Below are 16,484 nucleotides of genomic sequence, written 5' to 3' on the forward strand. Positions count from 1 at the left end.
CAGGAAGGCTTCTTTTCAGATTTGACTGGTCCTGACTTCCTTCTTCCCCTCTGTTATGTAGACCCACCCACTGTGACCCTGTCCATCCAACCCCAGACTGTTCAGGAAGGGGAGCGAGTTGTCTTCACCTGCCAGGCTACAGCTAACCCTGAAATCCAAGGCTACAGGTGATGGGAAAGGGAGAGGGGCTGAGGTGGGCACTGAGTGAGAGGGAAGTGGGTTCAGGGAGACAGGTAGAATACAGGTGATACTGGGGAGAGCAACATGTTTTAGAGGGATAGTGGCAAAAAAGGAGGAGGGGGGTAGGAGAGAGAGGAGGAGATGGGGAGGGGACCTGGGCATAGAGACATGAGCAGGCAGGGATATCTATGAACAGTCAGGTTGCCAGGAGGGTATGGTATAAAGGAATCAGATCGCTCTTTTCTCTTGTCCCTCAGGTGGGCCAAGGGTGGGATTCTAATTGAAGATGCTCATGAGAGTCGCTATGAGACAAAGGTTGATTACTCCTTTTTTACGGAGCCTGTGTCCTGCGAGGTCCACAATGATGTAGGGAGCACCAATGTCAGCACACTGGTGGATGTCCACTGTAAGTTATCAATGGTTTGGGAACATGGGAGTGGGCCATGGTAGGATGGCCAGGAAGCCTGAAGGCTAGTGGCTCTTGGGTGTGATTTGAAGTCACTTCCTGAATAGAGATAGCCTTAGAAGAAGGAAGAGGAAAGGAAGAAAGAAATGCAACTCTATCTCCTTTCTGGCCCTTTCCCTCATTTCTCTCTTCTCCCCTACTGGGTCCAGACTATTTGAGAGAAGAAGGGACTGAGGAAAGATTTAAGGGAAGCTGAAAAACAATAGAATCATGCTAGGAGAGTGAGTAGAAGAGAAATCGAGATAGTTGGTATGGGAAGGTACACCCTGATGAGATTGGGACCCTTAACAAGCCTCTCCTTTCTACTTCAGTTGCCCCCCGGATCGTGGTTGACCCCAAACCCACAACCACAGACATCGGCTCTGACGTTACCATCACATGCGTGTGGGCTGGCAATCCTCCTCTCACCCTCACCTGGACCAAGAAGGACTCCAACATGGTAACACCCCTTTCAGGCTATCCAGGCATGCTCAGGGTTGGGATGTTGGAGTAGAGAGTCCCTACCACATATCTTAAGCTTTGGACCAGGATGGGCAGTTTTACGTAGCGGATAGTGTGCTAGACTTGGAATCTGGAAGACCTGAATTAGAATCCCGCTTCAGACACTTTTTTAGCTGTGTGACAATGGGCAAACTCATATACAAATGGAGATAATAGTAATACCTATTTCATAAGGTTGTTTTGAGGATCACATGAGTTGATAGATGTAAAGTGCTTTGAAAAACTTGACCTATGTAAGTGTCAGCCATTTTTGAAATATTTTGTGGAGCATGAGAAAGAACCCCAGAGAGCAGCTGGTCTTGGTCAAAGGCAAGAGGAGGAACAAAATGATTAGTGCCAGTTCGAGAAGGGTATGGGGAAGGTCTGGACTGGGGCATGTCCTGCCTACCTCATCTCAGGATGATGAAGATGCTAGTGTCTTGGAAGAACAAAAATGAATACTAATTGGTTCTTTGGGGGAAGATTAAAATAATTGGTGTGCTTCACCTTAGAGAAGGAAAAAAAGTCATGTTTGAGAGATTGAACCCAAATTGCAACAAGTGAGATTTTAGTCAGATAGAAAGAAGAGCCTCTTGCCTGACTGCGTCAGGAAACCCAGGTGTGGGCAACTTCAGGAGGCTAGGAATTTATCCCAACCAAAAGAAAATTGTTCCCTCTCCCAGAACTAAACTGGGGGTCGGGGGTGGGGCTTGTAGTCTCTAGGGCCCCATTTCAGCTCCGGGATTCACCAGCTCCCTTTCTTACTCTCCCTCTGATGTCGTGTGGAGCCTTGAATTGCTTAAGGAAAGGAGGCATCCTGGTTCCACTCCTGAGGTTGCTCTCTCTGACCAGGTCTTAAGCAACAGTAACCAGCTTTACCTGAAATCAGTAACCCAGGCAGATGCGGGCATCTATACCTGCAGGGCCATTGTGCCTCGAATTGGTGTGGCTGAGCGAGAAGTGGCACTGTTTGTAAATGGTAAGCTGAGTGTTGGGTAAGAAGTGTGGGGGGAGAACCTGGGGGCTGAGGCACCAGGACTGCAGATGCATCTCTCTGTCTCCTAGGGCCCCCCATCATCTCCAGCGAGGCTGTGCAATATGCTATTCGTGGGGATGGTGGCAAGGTGGAATGTTTCATTGGGAGTACACCACCCCCTGACCGAATTGTGAGTACTGGGGAGACTGCTCATCTCAGCATCAACATATTCCTTATCTCTCTGCCACTCTTTCCCTTCTCCAATTTCTTGTTCTCTGCCCCTTTCTGTCCTTCCTGTTTTAACTCTTTCTTTTCTTATGAAGTTTTCACCCTAATATTTTCCATTCCTTTTTCATTTTTTCCTCTTCTTCTCTTGTCCCTTTTTCCTTTTTTCCCTCTTGCCCCTTTTTACCTCCTCTCTTGCCTTTGTCTTCCTACTCTGTTCTCCATGTCAACCAGCCCTCTTCTGCTTCCCCCATGCCCCTCCCCCTCACTCTGAGCCATTAATTCCTTCCGTGACCATTAACCGTCAAACCCCTCATCACATTTAATGACCATTTGGCTAACTCCAGGGCTGCACGGGGACACTTCATTACCACGGCAGCCTGGGCTGCAGGAATGATAGGCTCCCCGGGGGATGTTCCTTTGCACATCCGGGAGGATTTATCCCTGGAAAAGAGCCAGATCCCAGCAGCTAACATAACCCCGCTCCTGGTCTCCCACGGGGTGGAGGAGGTGATTCTGGACTAGACCTCCCAGCTAGGGAGCACAAGTGTGGTGGTATTAGAGGCTAATGCTCTTGGACTGACCTGTTCTTGTAATCTATAGATTGGTTTAAAGGTCAGCTTAGTCTAGATTGTTTAAATTTTTAAGTTGAAGGTTAAAGTAGAAATTAGGGGTAAGGTTAATTATATAGTTAAGATTGGAGTTGGAGTTAGGTTAAGGCTAGGTTTGAAGTTGTGGTTAATTGGCCCTAAGGTTAATCTTGGGTTGGGGTTAAAGTTACATTTAATTGATTAGGTTAATGTTAGGTTAAGACTAAGGTTACTATAGTGAAGGTTGTTACTGGTTTGTGGTAAGGGTTAATACTGAGTGGGGCGGCTAGGTGGGGCAGTGGATAAAGTGCTCAGGCCTGGAGTCAAGGAGACCTGACTTCAAATCAGCCTCAGACACTTACTGAGATGTACTTGCTGGGGGACCCTAGGCAAGTCACTTAATCCTGTTGGCCTTAGTTTCCTCATCTGTAAAACGAGCTATAGAAGAAAATGGCAAACCACTCCACTATCTGCCAAGAAAACCCCAAATGGGGTCACAAAGAGACACAACTTAAAATGACTAAACGACAATAATGCTAAGTGTAAGGTGCGATTCATTTTAGGATCATTGTTGGGTTTATGGTTAGTTGGAGAATTACATTGCATTTGAATTGCAGTTAAATATTGTAACTCTTAAATAGAATGGGGATTCAGGGGGCAATGATATGAAGCAGAAAAGCTTAGGGGTACACACCTCTTACTACTCCTTGACTTCTGTCCTCCTCTCTTTCCTAGGCTTGGGCCTGGAAGGAGAACTTCCTGGAGGTGGGGACTCTGGAGAGGTACACTGTGGAGAGGACCAACTCGGGCAGTGGGGTACTTTCCACCCTGACCATCAACAATGTCATGGAGGCTGATTTCCAGACCCACTACAACTGCACAGCCTGGAATAGCTTTGGGCCAGGCACAGCCATTATCACATTGGAGGAGAAAGGTAGGAAGAGAAGGAAGGGGAAAGCTAGGGAGGGGAGGGTGGAGAGGTGTTGGAGCACACAGGCATTTCACTCCAGAAGCAGGGCACATAGCAGGATTCAGTCATCATCCTCTTCTGTCCTGAGCTGCGACAGGAGTGACAAAGTCATAGTGCCAGTGGGAGAAGGGCATGGGGAAGGTCCAAACTGGGGAATGTCCTGTATACCTTATCTCAGGATGAAATGAGAATGCTGGTATTTTGGAAGAACAAAAATAAATAGTAATTGGTTCTTTGGGGAAAGACGAAAATAATTGCTTAGAACCCTGAACAATATATTTAGAATCAGGATGGGTAGGGAGGCAAGTGTCTGAGGGGAAAAGTGCTTAGCACAGTACCTAGCATTATAATAGGTGCTTAATAAAATATATTAATTATTGATTGGTTGAATAAAAAGACCCTATCTTTGCCCTCCAAGATCTCCTAGTAGCAAAATCACAGACTTTCAATGCTACGAGAGATGTCAGTGGCCATGTAGCCCAACATGTCACGAATTCCTTCTACTACATACCCCCCCAAAGGTCATCCAGCCTCCAATGGATGGTATTATTCAAAAATATCCAATATTGCTCCAAGACGTCCCATGAGGAGGAACTTGCTATTTCCCAAGGCAGTTCACACCACTTTGGGATAATTAATTGTTAATAAATTTTTCTTTACATCAAGCTGAAAAATCTGCCTCTTGGCAACTGCCACCCACTGCTCCTAGTTCTTTCTGCTCTCTGGACCCAACAAAGCCAATCTAATCCCTCTCTCATATTACAGTCCTTGAGACATTTGAAGACTACTATCTGGGCTCCATGAGGTTACTCTTCTCTATGTGAAAGGTCCCCAGGTCTTCCAACCTGCCTTCATACGGCACAAACTCAAGGCCCCTCTCTGTTCTGGTGGCAGTCCTCTCTTTAATGTCATAGGATAAATAGAAAGGGTCCTTACTTAAGGGAAGCTTACAACTTGATGAAGAAGACTTGGTCTCTGACCCCAGCAGCTCCCGTTGTGATAGAGAGAATAGTATACCTCACTTGGAAAGTCATTTGAGATCACATGAAGGGACACATTGACAAGGGCATTTAAAAATGCCTGTGCAGGAAAGTTCCAGTGTGTGTAATGCATCAGGGGAGGCTTTTGGAATAAAAGGAATCTTGGACAAGATCTGAAATGAAATGCGATTCTGAGGAAGAAGAAGAGTAAAGGAGATAAAGTTTCTAGATCTATTCTCAAACCTGGTGAGAAGCTGAAGCTATGGGCTAATGGCCCACAGGAGGTTAGACCCAAGGTTATTGGTTGGGGGGTCAGTCAAGCTACATGCATTTATTAAGTGATTACTACATAGATGCTCAATGTCTGCATGGGAAAGGAGTGGATAGACAAACAGATATGTGGCTGGCCTAAAGAACAGTGACCTAGACTTTCTGGCAGATGAGGAGAGGGAACGGAATAAGCTGACCAATCTAGCCCTAAAAACTAATATGAAGGTGTGGTGGGGGCATTCTGGGAAGATGGCAAAGTAGTTCAGATATTTCCAGGCTCTCCAGATTTCCTCCATGAACAGAAAATTGCCATGAAATGAACATAGAGAAAAATAAAGGGGCAAAGCAATTGTCCTCCTACAATAACTTGAGAGGACCTCAGAAGACAGGGTCTCCAGGGGCTGAGGTTTGGCCTTAGTGAAGTGTAGACACCTCCAGGCCAACTCAGCTGAATCAACAAACAGCAGGCCCTGAGAGCAGCTCCAGACTAGGCCTCAAGAAATTTTACCTCACAGGTGAAAAGGTCTAATTGTTAGAAAGTTTTTACTTATATTGAACTAAAATCTGCCTCTACATGTTCCACATGTTACTCCTAGTTCTGCCTTTGAGGCAGACTCTAATTCTTATTCCACATGAGAGTCCTTCAGATACTTGAAGGTACCTGTTATATACCCTCCAAGTCTTTTCTCCAGGCTAAACATTCCTTGTTCCTTTAACTACTAAACATTTTTGAGCCCCTATTGAGAGGTTGTGACTGACAAAAATGAAGTGGTTCCTTTCCCCAGAAAACTTACATTCCACTATACTCTGGTAACTAAGTCCCTTGATAGATTGTAAGGTCCACAGGGGCAGGGAACATAGCTCATCTAAATTTTGTGTCTTCATCAGAACCTAGGACAGCGCTCTGCACACACTAGGTATTAGTAGCACATTTTTATTGTATCCTGTTTGAGGGCCAATCTAACTCTAGCACCACATTTCACTTAGTTTCAACTCTAACCCTAATCTTAAAACCATGCCAAAACCTAGTTCAGGTTTTAGCCTAATCCTAAACCACTCCCAACCTTTACTTTTCCCCTAAAACTAATCCTAATGTTAAACCTTAATGTAAACCAGTAGTGTCAAACTGAAATAGAAATGGATCCCTGCACAGCTTACTGAATAGTGACTTAGAAAACCACAAATTAACATTATTTACATTGTAGTGTATTTTTATTTATTTATTTTGTTAAACATTTCCCAATTACATTAATTTGGTTTGGACCCCACCTGGGAGTTTTGCCTGATTTGAGGAGGCAGGCCACAAGTTTGACATCTCTGAAAACCCAATGCCAGTTTTAAATTTAAACATAAATATAACTTAAAAGCTACTTGTGGTATTTCCTAAAATTTGCTTAAGCCCAGATTGAATCCTAAATTCTACTCTAAATTGAACTGTGACCCCAAATTTAACCCTAATTTTGATGCCAGACTGAACACTTACTACAAATATAACCCTTAGCCTTACCCCCAAACTGAACCCTCTCCCCAAGCCTTGGCTCTGATCCCAAAATAAACCTTCTCCCCAAACTTAACCCTTGACTCTTACCCCAGTATGACCTCAACACTACTCCCCGCCCTTCCTCCACAGAAGTTCTTCCTGTGGGCATCATTGCTGGGGCTACAATCGGTGCAGGAATCCTCCTCATTCTCTTCTTCACTGCCCTTGTCTTCTTCCTCTACAGGCGCCGCAAAGGAAGTGAGTATAGTTTCTAAGTTAACTGGGGTCCTCCTGTCCACCTCTGCTCGGAAACCTCCTTGCCAGGATTCCTTCCCCCTCTTGCCCCACCCCATGGCCTCCTGACAAAATGGATTCTACAACACCCCTTCCTGGGAGTGGGAGTGAGGAGAGGAAAGAACTGATATCCTTAGCAGAAGATGCCACAGACTCATTTCAGCTAATGCTCGTCTACCTTCCCTTTAACCCTAGGCCGAAAAGATGTGACTCTGAGAAAGCTAGACATCAAGGTGGAAACAGTGAACCGTGAGCCTCTCACCCTGCACCCTGACCGGGAGGATGACACTGCCAGTGTGTCTACTGCCACCAGAGTTATGAAGGCCATCTATTCGGTGAGGGGCCCAGGGCACAATTCCCTCCACCATTTCTCCCACTGGCTACTCTTTTTCCTGAGCCTAGCCTTTGTGTTTTGAAACTACCATGCCAGGGAAATTCTGCCTTGGACAGAGTTCCTAGAAAAGGCAAGTTTTTCCCTGGGTAAGGGCAGATAAGGCAGGCTACCTTCAGGCTGCCACACATATGCCCCATTTGTAACCTGGGGGATATCCCACCCTCACCCCATGACTTTTTTAGAATTGTAGCTTTTTAAAGCTGGAAAGACCTTAGGACTCATCTAATAGAACACCTTCATTTTACAGGTAAGGAAACTAAAGTCTTAGGGCAGGGAGGTGATTTGTCCAAGGTCATACTTTGAGTCAGGAGCAGACCAAGGACCGGGTCTCCTGGCTTCCCATGTTGGGCACTTGCCCTCACTTCTTTAGCAGAAGGTGGCATGGCCCTTTGCCTTTAACTACTTAACCTCTTACTCCCATCTACTCTCCTGTCCCCATAGTCATTTAAGGATGATGTGGATCTGAAACAGGACCTTCGCTGCGACGACACTAGAGAAGAGTATGAGATGAAGGTCTGGAGTGGGAGTCCCGGAATTGGCAGGGTCAGGGCGGTGGGGATGGGGAGGTGGTGGAATGAGGGATATGAGGCAGATCTGTAGCTATCAATTTTTGTGCCTAGGGGAAGCTGTGTGGGAAGTGACCCAAAATTAACTTTTAAAGACAAGTTTATTTGAAGTAGGGGGGTGGGGTGGGTGGATGGGAAAAAGGGACACATTGAAACCACTCCAGTGGTCACATCAGCCAGGGGCAAAAAGTGTAAACCATCTGGGAGCTTTCTATTTTAACTAATTATTTTTGCTAACTCAATTTTAAGCTAAGCTATTTCCATACTGCTAAAGGAATATAAGTGTCCTTAGCATCTTCTACATTTTGGCACCCTGGGACAGAGCCTTAACCACCTTGCCCTAGTTGAAGCTCCGAGGTGAGACATGGAATAGGTCAGAGTCAGAGAAGAGTAGGCACTAGGAACATGACCCAGATATGGCAGAAGTGTTGGGAAAGGCCTAGCCAGGCCACAGGGATTGGGTCCCAAGCCTTAGGGGAAAGTTTCTCTCTAACTGTTCCTGTTTCTTTTCTCCCTTCCCGTGTTCTAGGACCCCACCAATGGCTACTACAATGTCCGTGCACATGAAGACCGCCCCTCTTCCCGGGCCGTCCTCTACGCCGACTACCGTGCTCCAGGCCCTGCCCGCTTTGATGCCCGCCCCTCCTCCCGTCTGTCTCATGCCAGCGGCTATGCCCAACTCAACACCTACACCCGGGGCCCTGCCCCTGACTATGGCCCTGAACCCCCTGCCCCTGGCCCTCCACCCCCAGGTGGTGGTGAGCAAGCCAATCAGCTCTCCTATGAGAACTATGAGAAATTCGGCCCCCATCCCTTCCCTGGGGCAGCCAACTACCCTACTTACCGGCTTGGCTACTCTCAGCCCCCTCCCCCAGGTTTGGAGCGGACCCCCTATGAGGCTTATGACCCCATAGGCAAGTATGCCACAGCTACTCGCTTCTCCTACACATCCCAGCACTCAGACTATGGCCAGAGGTTCCAGCAGAGGATGCAGACTCATGTGTAGGGAGCCTGGGGTGGGTGTCTCTGCAGGGCAGAGGAGAAGGCTCTCTTGACTGTTCCCTGATATTCAGGGGCATTGCTGTTTGCTTCCGTCTTCAACCTATCTTCCCCTCACCCTCAACCCCTGCCCCAGCTCTCCTCCTACTGCTGTTGGGGGGAAGAATATGTGTCTGAAACACCCCCTATCCCAAGGATGGTGCTTCATACCCTGAACACTTGGGACTATTCTGCTTTCTCTCCTTGGGGAGATTTGTCTCTTCTGGTCTGTCCCACTCCCTACTCCTTCATCTCCCCCACTCCCCAGCATGGAGGCAGGGAGAGTAGGGGCTGGGGAAGTGACAGAGAGTTATGTTTTGTTCTTGGTGTATGTCTCTGTCTCTGTCTCTGTCTCTCTGCTCCCCCTCTTGTCTCCCTTGAAGTGGGGATCTTGCTTTGGAGGAAGGGGGATGCTGAACAGGAGTGGCCAGGTTGTGGGCTATGAGAGTCCTTAGTAGGGAAGAACAGGCATACCACCAATAATGTGACTCAGGAGCTCCTGGTTGGGCCCTCTGCCATTTGCTCTCACACCCTGAATTTGCCCTATATGGAGTCTGGACAAAGAAACTCAAATCCTAGTTCAAGGGTGACCCTAGTTGCAAGTTCAAATACAGTCAAGTTCAACCAGAACCTAAATATTCCTGCAGCTAGCCACAGCTGCTGCTTCTATGTTCCGTCCCCTCCATGGGGAACTAGATTTCCCCAGTATCTCCTTGTCTAGCCCTGTTCCCTCCTTTAGAAAGACAGCATGGTACGGTGGAAAGATCATTTGACTAGGAGTAATAGGGTACATAGGTTTAAAGTGATGCTTAGGCCTGTTCCCACCAGCAAATACCTGGCCTGGCAGAACAATCAATGATTCAAGGGACAATAGAGGAAACACCAGAGACTCTGGTCGCAATTCACCAGCAAAGGGGATAAATGTGCTTTGGTGCAGTACTTAGAATTGGCACCAGAGGGAGCCCTGACCTCTCTGTCTTCCCACTACCACCCACCTCACCACCATCACTATCAGCCTCATCTCTCCCTAGCTATGCCCTCCTTTGTCTTTGTCTCTGGGTAGGAAAGGGGTGCAGAGGGATAGACCAAGGTAGTGTGGAGGGCAACTAAGAGCCAGTAGACTATTTTCATAAATTTCAGGAAACAAAAAACAAACAACAGTGAAACTATCTCAAAAAAAAAAAGTGCCCTCCCAAATGTAAGCCCCAGTAAAGAAGAGAGGGAGAAGGCAGAAGCCCAGATGGGCAAGAGTGGCCTCTGCTTCTCACCCAGGAATGGGCATTGTCCATCACACTTCCAGTCTCCAAGCACTTTGAATCCTTATTTATTCAGGCAGTGGAACCCGTCAAGTGGTCTGACTCACAGGCTGAGTTGCCATAACCTGGGAAGGATTGGTTAGGAAGACCTTTTCCTGAAGGGTAGGAACTTCCAGGGATGTCCTCAGATGGGTTTTTCTGTTAAAGTGTCTTTTGTTTGTTTCTTCTGGCTCAGCCAGAACATTTAGTTCACTTTCAGTGCCTTGAACATCAAACTTTTGTTGACTACCCTGCTGGGGGGAGCCAGGTGCCTCCTACTAATCCTCGTAGGAGGGGTGATTAGGAAGAGAGATTAATACCCAGAAATCACCACCAAGGGAGAACATATGTTCCTTTGGGTGGTAGAATTCTAAAAAGTAACCTCATTCCCCATCCCATCCCTAGGTCCCTAAGTGTTCCAATCTCTCTTCCTGGGACCTGTCCCTCAGTCTCCACCCTTCTAACCAAAGAGAATAGAAGCTGAAGGAGTAGGCTTAGACCCTGCCCAATCCCCCACCCCTCCAAAAGAAATTAAAAGCAGGACTCATCTTATTCTTTTTGGAGGGGAGAAGCAGCTGTGGAGCCTCTGGTCAGTTTCCCATAGATTATTTCCCAGAATGCACCATGCTCCTTTTTGGTGGTCACTGTTCATTAATCCTGTTCATGTTAACGAGCTACATGCTCATCAGCTACGCACCATCAACACTCTTATGGATGGGTCTGTGGGATGACATTCACCCAACCTCTCCTGTGTAAGAACAGAGTTCTACTTATGAAGTAGGCCCTGGCTCCAAATATACAGGTTACTCATTTATAATTCAAGGGTGGTGCTTGAGGTGGGTCACATATTGGAGACATCTGATGAGTTCCAAACTTCTACATCTAAAAGTTAACTTCCTTTGAAGTTGTTCGTGAGGAAAGCTCTCTAGGAAGATTTCTTAAAGATATAGGTGTCTATAAACAAATCCAGCTGTCAATCATCTGGGCTAAAGGAGAGAAAAATCCAGAGATCCTAGGGGATCTAAATCTGAAAATAATCTGATTGGTTGATTTTTTTAAATGGAAAAACCAAAGGGTTTTGACTTAAGAGTGGCCAGTGAAGACATGTCAAAAATGTATATTTATCTGTTTCTCTTCTTTCCAAGCTGAGCTCTCAATGTTTTCTCTGTTCAATTCAAATGTTAGCTTCTCCCCCTACATTCCCTCAACCCTGGCTAGGTAATTGGAATGGAAGAGGCCCCAGGGAAGTGTGGGTAATTTGGTGGGCTCTTGAAACCACTTGAAGAAAGTGGGGCCTGAGTCAATGTGGGGGGTGGGAGGAGGGGAGAGTATCAGAAACTGGACTGAAGCCCAGAGGTAACTCTCCTAGAGGGTTTTTGATGCACTTGCATTACCTAGCTCTAGGTTATCCATCTTACCATTTAGCCCAGGCAATTCTCCTTCCTCCTCCTTGAACATTCTACTCATTTGTAGACTTTTCGCTCCAACTATAGCCCTATGGGAGGAAAGAGAGTTTGAGGTTCCCTCCCTATGCTTGAGCCCAGCTACTGAACAGGCCTTTGAAACCTAAGTCCTTCATCATTTTCTCCATTCCTGGGGAAGTTATGATCCATATAGGCAGCAAGCTTGGAAAGGAAGGAAATAGCTCATTAAGATGTATGTGTGTGTATATACACACACACGTATATATGTGTGTGTATACATAAATACATACATATATATGTCTGTATGACTTATGATACCATCTGTCCCCAGTGTGAGTAAAAAGCTGAGAATCAGCAAGGAGGTCAATAGGAAAGACCTACAGCATTCCATCTCCTCTTTGAGTTTTCATTATGGGGCTTCATCTTTTGGTTAGAAATGAAGTGAATTTCCAGAATATCAGGCTACACTTATATAAACATTCATAAACAGAAACACATTCCAAACCTCAAAGCAAAATTAATTTTGGATTAATCATATAGCTTCATTTCTCCACTCAGAGTTTAAGGGTTGATTATTGCAAAGACATCTGTAAACATTCCCATCCTGGGGAAGGATGGACAAGTACCTGTTTTCTGGAGCTTAATAATTTGACGACAGAAGCAAAGGAATTAGAGATTCTCATATCCTGGAGGGATGGAAGCTCCCCCACAGGTAACAGGTATGGCCCTTAGAATGACCTACTCTGTGCAGAAGCATCTAATTCTGAGGTCAAGGACCTGTCCTGGTCTGCTTTGGGGAAGGTGAAGTAAAGCATCAGTGACCTTTCTATTAGAGAAGATATAAAAGAACAAGAGAAGAGTTGATAATAAGAGGAGAGAATTGGCAGTGGGAGGTAAAGGAACTTTACAGCTTTTGTACAGTCTTAGATCTTGAAGAGACCATTTCACTTGTGCTTTGGGTAGGGGTGGTGATTTCTTTGGACAAGCATCCTCTCTCTCCCAAGTTGGGTAAGGGAAGAGAAGGGTGATTTATACTATCATACTATGCTATGTGGAGTTCAACTTTAGCCATGGTCTCTGTTATCCATGTCACTATGGAATCTTATGCCCCTTTAAATCTGCCCGCCAAATCCATTGGTGGATATGATCAAAGACAAAAACAGGAGTTAGGAGATAAGGGCATCGTTGATGTGATCTGTGGTTTACCATCTCCCATTTTGGTGAGGGGAAAAGGAAGGTTAGTGTGTCTATTCTCCTATCTTTAAGAAATATAACTGCTCTCAAGCCCAAATGAGCAACTTCTTTTCTCTAAGATTTCTAGGGGTGTTTTCTTCATCTTATTTCAATGTTTTGCATGGGGGAAAAGCACAGTGGAGATTCCAGGGCACATGGTTCTGAGATCTCTTTTCCCCTAACCTCTGGACTCCCTGAAGTGGCAATTAGGCAGTCTTCCAATTTGTTTTATCCACGTAGACTTGTAAGGTGGGTCATTCAGGTTTAAAAGCTTCACTGTGGAGTTGTCATTTAGTTTGACATCTAAAAGACTCACATGAGCTGGATGAGTCCTCATTTTGCATGTTTTCTCCCACTCTCACTAGCCATTCTAATTCTTGGATCCAATTTCCTAGCTCATGACCCTTATAAGGGTGTCCTCCTCTCAGAAATTTAATGTCTCTCCTCCCTTTTGCTGTTCAACCTTGGGTATCACCACACCTCTCTGTGCCTCTGTTGGCCCTTCTGATGTATAATGGAGGGATTTGCCTAGATGGAATTTATAAAGCCCCTTTCCCCATGAGCATTGGGGTAGGGATTATGAAGTATTGAAATGCACAGGTGTAATGTAATTTGAAAAGCTTTATTTTTGTTAAGAGGTGAGAAAAGAAATTTAACATCCCCTGTCCTTCACATTCTTTTCCTGCCTCCCTCACCCCCCCAGGCCATAATGGTGTCTCTTACTCCTAAATATGTCTCAACAGTGTCCACTACAAGCCATTCCACCCTCTTAGGTTCCATTGGCCACAACTATATTCCTTCTGATAACTGGGCTGAACTTTGGGATAAACTGGGGTTTGGTTGAACTGGGCTGGGAGGATTCCAGAATTTTTTAAAGGGGGGGAGGGGGGAAATCTTGCTTCCTTGCATCACTGTGAGTGAGCTCCAGGTCCTATCCCTGGAGAGATAATTGCTGCAGAGAAGTCACAGGCCATACTGGGCAGTCCTGGTACGAACCTGCCCTTAAAAATAATAATAACAGTAATAATAATAATCACCCGCATATAACTGTTAATCATTCTTTGCTTGCCTCCTGACTTTTCTCTAGGCCCTCGCATTGGCTCTATTTCAGGAGGTGCTAATGTGCTGTGGCCCTCCCAATAGAATCAATGCACTGTGGACACTCCCCACTCTCCCTACCCCATGCTTTACACATCTGGAGATTTCCTGATGCCATACACCCAGAATTCACCTTCATCTAGAAAGGGGGCAGTCTAGCTCCTGATACAATCTCATTAGCAATAGTGACCTGGAAGAGTTAGCCTCCAACAGGCACAAAAAAAGAGGATCAGAACTATGGTTGCCATTTTTGTCTAAGCCTCTATCAGGTTTGCATACATGGTCCCTCTAAAGTTGAAATTCCTTCCCCAGGTCCTCAGTATTAAATGAATGGATCCATGATGATAATTAAGAAAAGAGAAAAAATATATTATTTTTGTTAGGACAAACCATCGTAGATTTTTAGCAATGTGTATTTGTGCATCCCTCACACCTTTTCCTATTCTGCCTTTTTCATTTTCCTTTTTTTTTAAATATTATGTACTATATTTTTAGTCTTAAACACACTATATATTATATATATTTAATTTTTTATATATATAAATATAAATGTTAAAAAAAAAAAAAAGAAAAATCGTGCCAAATTGTGTATTCTTTGTCGCACGTGGGAAAAGAGTTTCTGGAAAAGCTGCCTGGTTCTTTGTGAATTATTCTAGATTTAGGGAGTCTAGAGTTTATCAAATGGAGATTCTAAAGGATAATATTCCAGTAGTCTGTACCTATGAGCTATAGGCCATGGAGAAGGCTTACTTTTTGTTTGTTTTTGCTTCTTAAAAAATATTGATTCTATCCTATCAGCAGTCTTGATCTCCAAGGAGCAAACTTTGGAATCATTAAGAACCCAAGGAAAAACTAACTAAACATTCTTCATTTCCAAGACACTATAGTAGTAGAAAGAGTCCTGGCTCTAGAATCTGAGGACCTGGGTTCAAATCCCACCAACAATAACAGTAGCTTACATTTACATAGGGCTTTAAGTTTTGTGAAATGCTCTACAAATATGTTATTTAATCCTCACAAAAACTCCGAGAGATGGCGCTATTATTATCCCTATATTTACAAATGAAGAAACTGAGGTACAGAGAGGTTGAGTGACTTGCCCAGGGTCACACAGCTAGGCGTGTCCAAGGCCAGATATGAGTTCAGATCTTCCTGACTCCAAGTCCTGTGCTCTATCCACTGCTTGGTGCTAGCCACACCTGGCTTGCTCTGCTTTTAATATTTACAACTGATGTGGCCTTGGGTAAGCCATCATTTTCCTGGACTTCAGTTTCCTCATCTTTAAAATGAGGGTGTTGGACTAGATTATTTCTGAGGCCCCTATCTGATCTATAAGCCTATAAGAGACAAGCTCTTAGAATTCTAAAACAATCTGTTAGAATCATAGATTTGGAAGGGCCCCCAAAGGCCATGTAGTACAACCAAATCATGGATCTTGTCGATGATGCTCCTCACAAATAACTAGAACCTGATCAAGGGGTCCAGCAATGAACGGCTCTCTGGGCACAATTCCTACAGGTTTTTCAACCTTCATAATTTAAGATGAGATTGAGAGAGATTGATGGACCACCCCCATTTTGGCTGGAATTGATAGATCAACTTTTTTCAAAGCACAAACATCACTTCCAGTATACCAACAAACTGGATTTATAAAGACGGAGACATTTCAATTAAATACAAACAAAGGGGATGTGGAAGGAGACTTAAACCCACCATTCAAGAGATTTAAGTAGCATTCACAACCTGGTTATTTCTGCTCTACATCACATCTTCTATCAAGAGGTAGGTTTTAATTTCTTAACCACTTCTAGAATTGTGAGCTAATCTCTATTAGAATTCTGAAATAATCTCTATTAGAAGTCGAATCATCTTTCAAACTCTAAAATAAACTATTAGAATGCTTAGGCTCACATAAGAAATGATGAAAGGGGCAGTTTTAGTGAAACCTGGGAAGACTTGTATGAGATGATGCGGAGTGAAGTGAGTAGAATAAGAAGAGTAATTTATGCAATAACAACTGTAAAAACAAATAACTTTGAAAGCCTTAAGAATGATGATCAACACAATCACAGTCAAATAATGATTCCAGAGGACTAATGATGGAAGCATGTTACCTACCTCCTGACAGTGAGGTGATGGACTTAGGGTACAGAACAAGACATTTTTTGGACATGCCCAATGGAAGAATTTGTTTTGGTTGACTTTGCATATTAAAAGGTTTTTTTCTTTTTCAGTGTTGGGGGGGTGGGGTGGAAGAGAAAAAATAAAATTTGTTAATTAAAAAATTAATCTAAAATAAATAATTTTTTAAAAGAATACTTAGGCTCAGGATCAAAGTTACTGTGACTCCTTCCTTTTGAACCTGACTTAAGGAAAATAGATATTGACTTTCAAATGGCGCATGAGAACCATGGAATGGTTGAACTGGAATTCTTCACTTTTCTGAGTCAGAGGAACTTGAAATGTCTATCCCTGATTTGCCTGCCTGACATGGCAGGATGGGGTTGAGGGATATTCGGGAGCAA

The 16,484-nt window shown here is 44.6% G+C and overlaps 1 protein-coding gene across 4 annotated transcripts in view; it reads left to right on the top strand.

The window, feature by feature from the left end:
- KIRREL1 (kirre like nephrin family adhesion molecule 1) overlaps positions 1 to 16,275 on the top strand; it is a 166,710-nt gene extending 150,435 nt beyond the window's left edge. For 3 of the 4 annotated variants that reach the window (XM_020991446.2, XM_020991448.2, XM_078156188.1), the window contains 10 exons: positions 62 to 167; positions 438 to 586; positions 958 to 1,085; positions 1,979 to 2,105; positions 2,192 to 2,292; positions 3,653 to 3,851; positions 6,768 to 6,875; positions 7,107 to 7,246; positions 7,747 to 7,848; positions 8,401 to 16,275. In XM_020991446.2, the coding sequence (XP_020847105.1) occupies positions 62 to 167; positions 438 to 586; positions 958 to 1,085; positions 1,979 to 2,105; positions 2,192 to 2,292; positions 3,653 to 3,851; positions 6,768 to 6,875; positions 7,107 to 7,246; positions 7,747 to 7,848; positions 8,401 to 8,877 (1,637 nt within the window). In that variant the 3' untranslated portion in view covers positions 8,878 to 16,275. The remainder of the gene's footprint in view (positions 1 to 61; positions 168 to 437; positions 587 to 957; positions 1,086 to 1,978; positions 2,106 to 2,191; positions 2,293 to 3,652; positions 3,852 to 6,767; positions 6,876 to 7,106; positions 7,247 to 7,746; positions 7,849 to 8,400) is intronic. The other variant, XM_020991447.2, reaches the window with a different exon arrangement.
- Positions 16,276 to 16,484: the final 209 nt, after the last annotated feature.

The sequence above is a fragment of the Phascolarctos cinereus genome, unplaced genomic scaffold (genome assembly GCF_003287225.1).
Source record: "Phascolarctos cinereus isolate Bilbo 61053 unplaced genomic scaffold, phaCin_HiC Scaffold_5;HRSCAF=322, whole genome shotgun sequence".
Taxonomy (NCBI): domain Eukaryota; kingdom Metazoa; phylum Chordata; class Mammalia; order Diprotodontia; family Phascolarctidae; genus Phascolarctos; species Phascolarctos cinereus.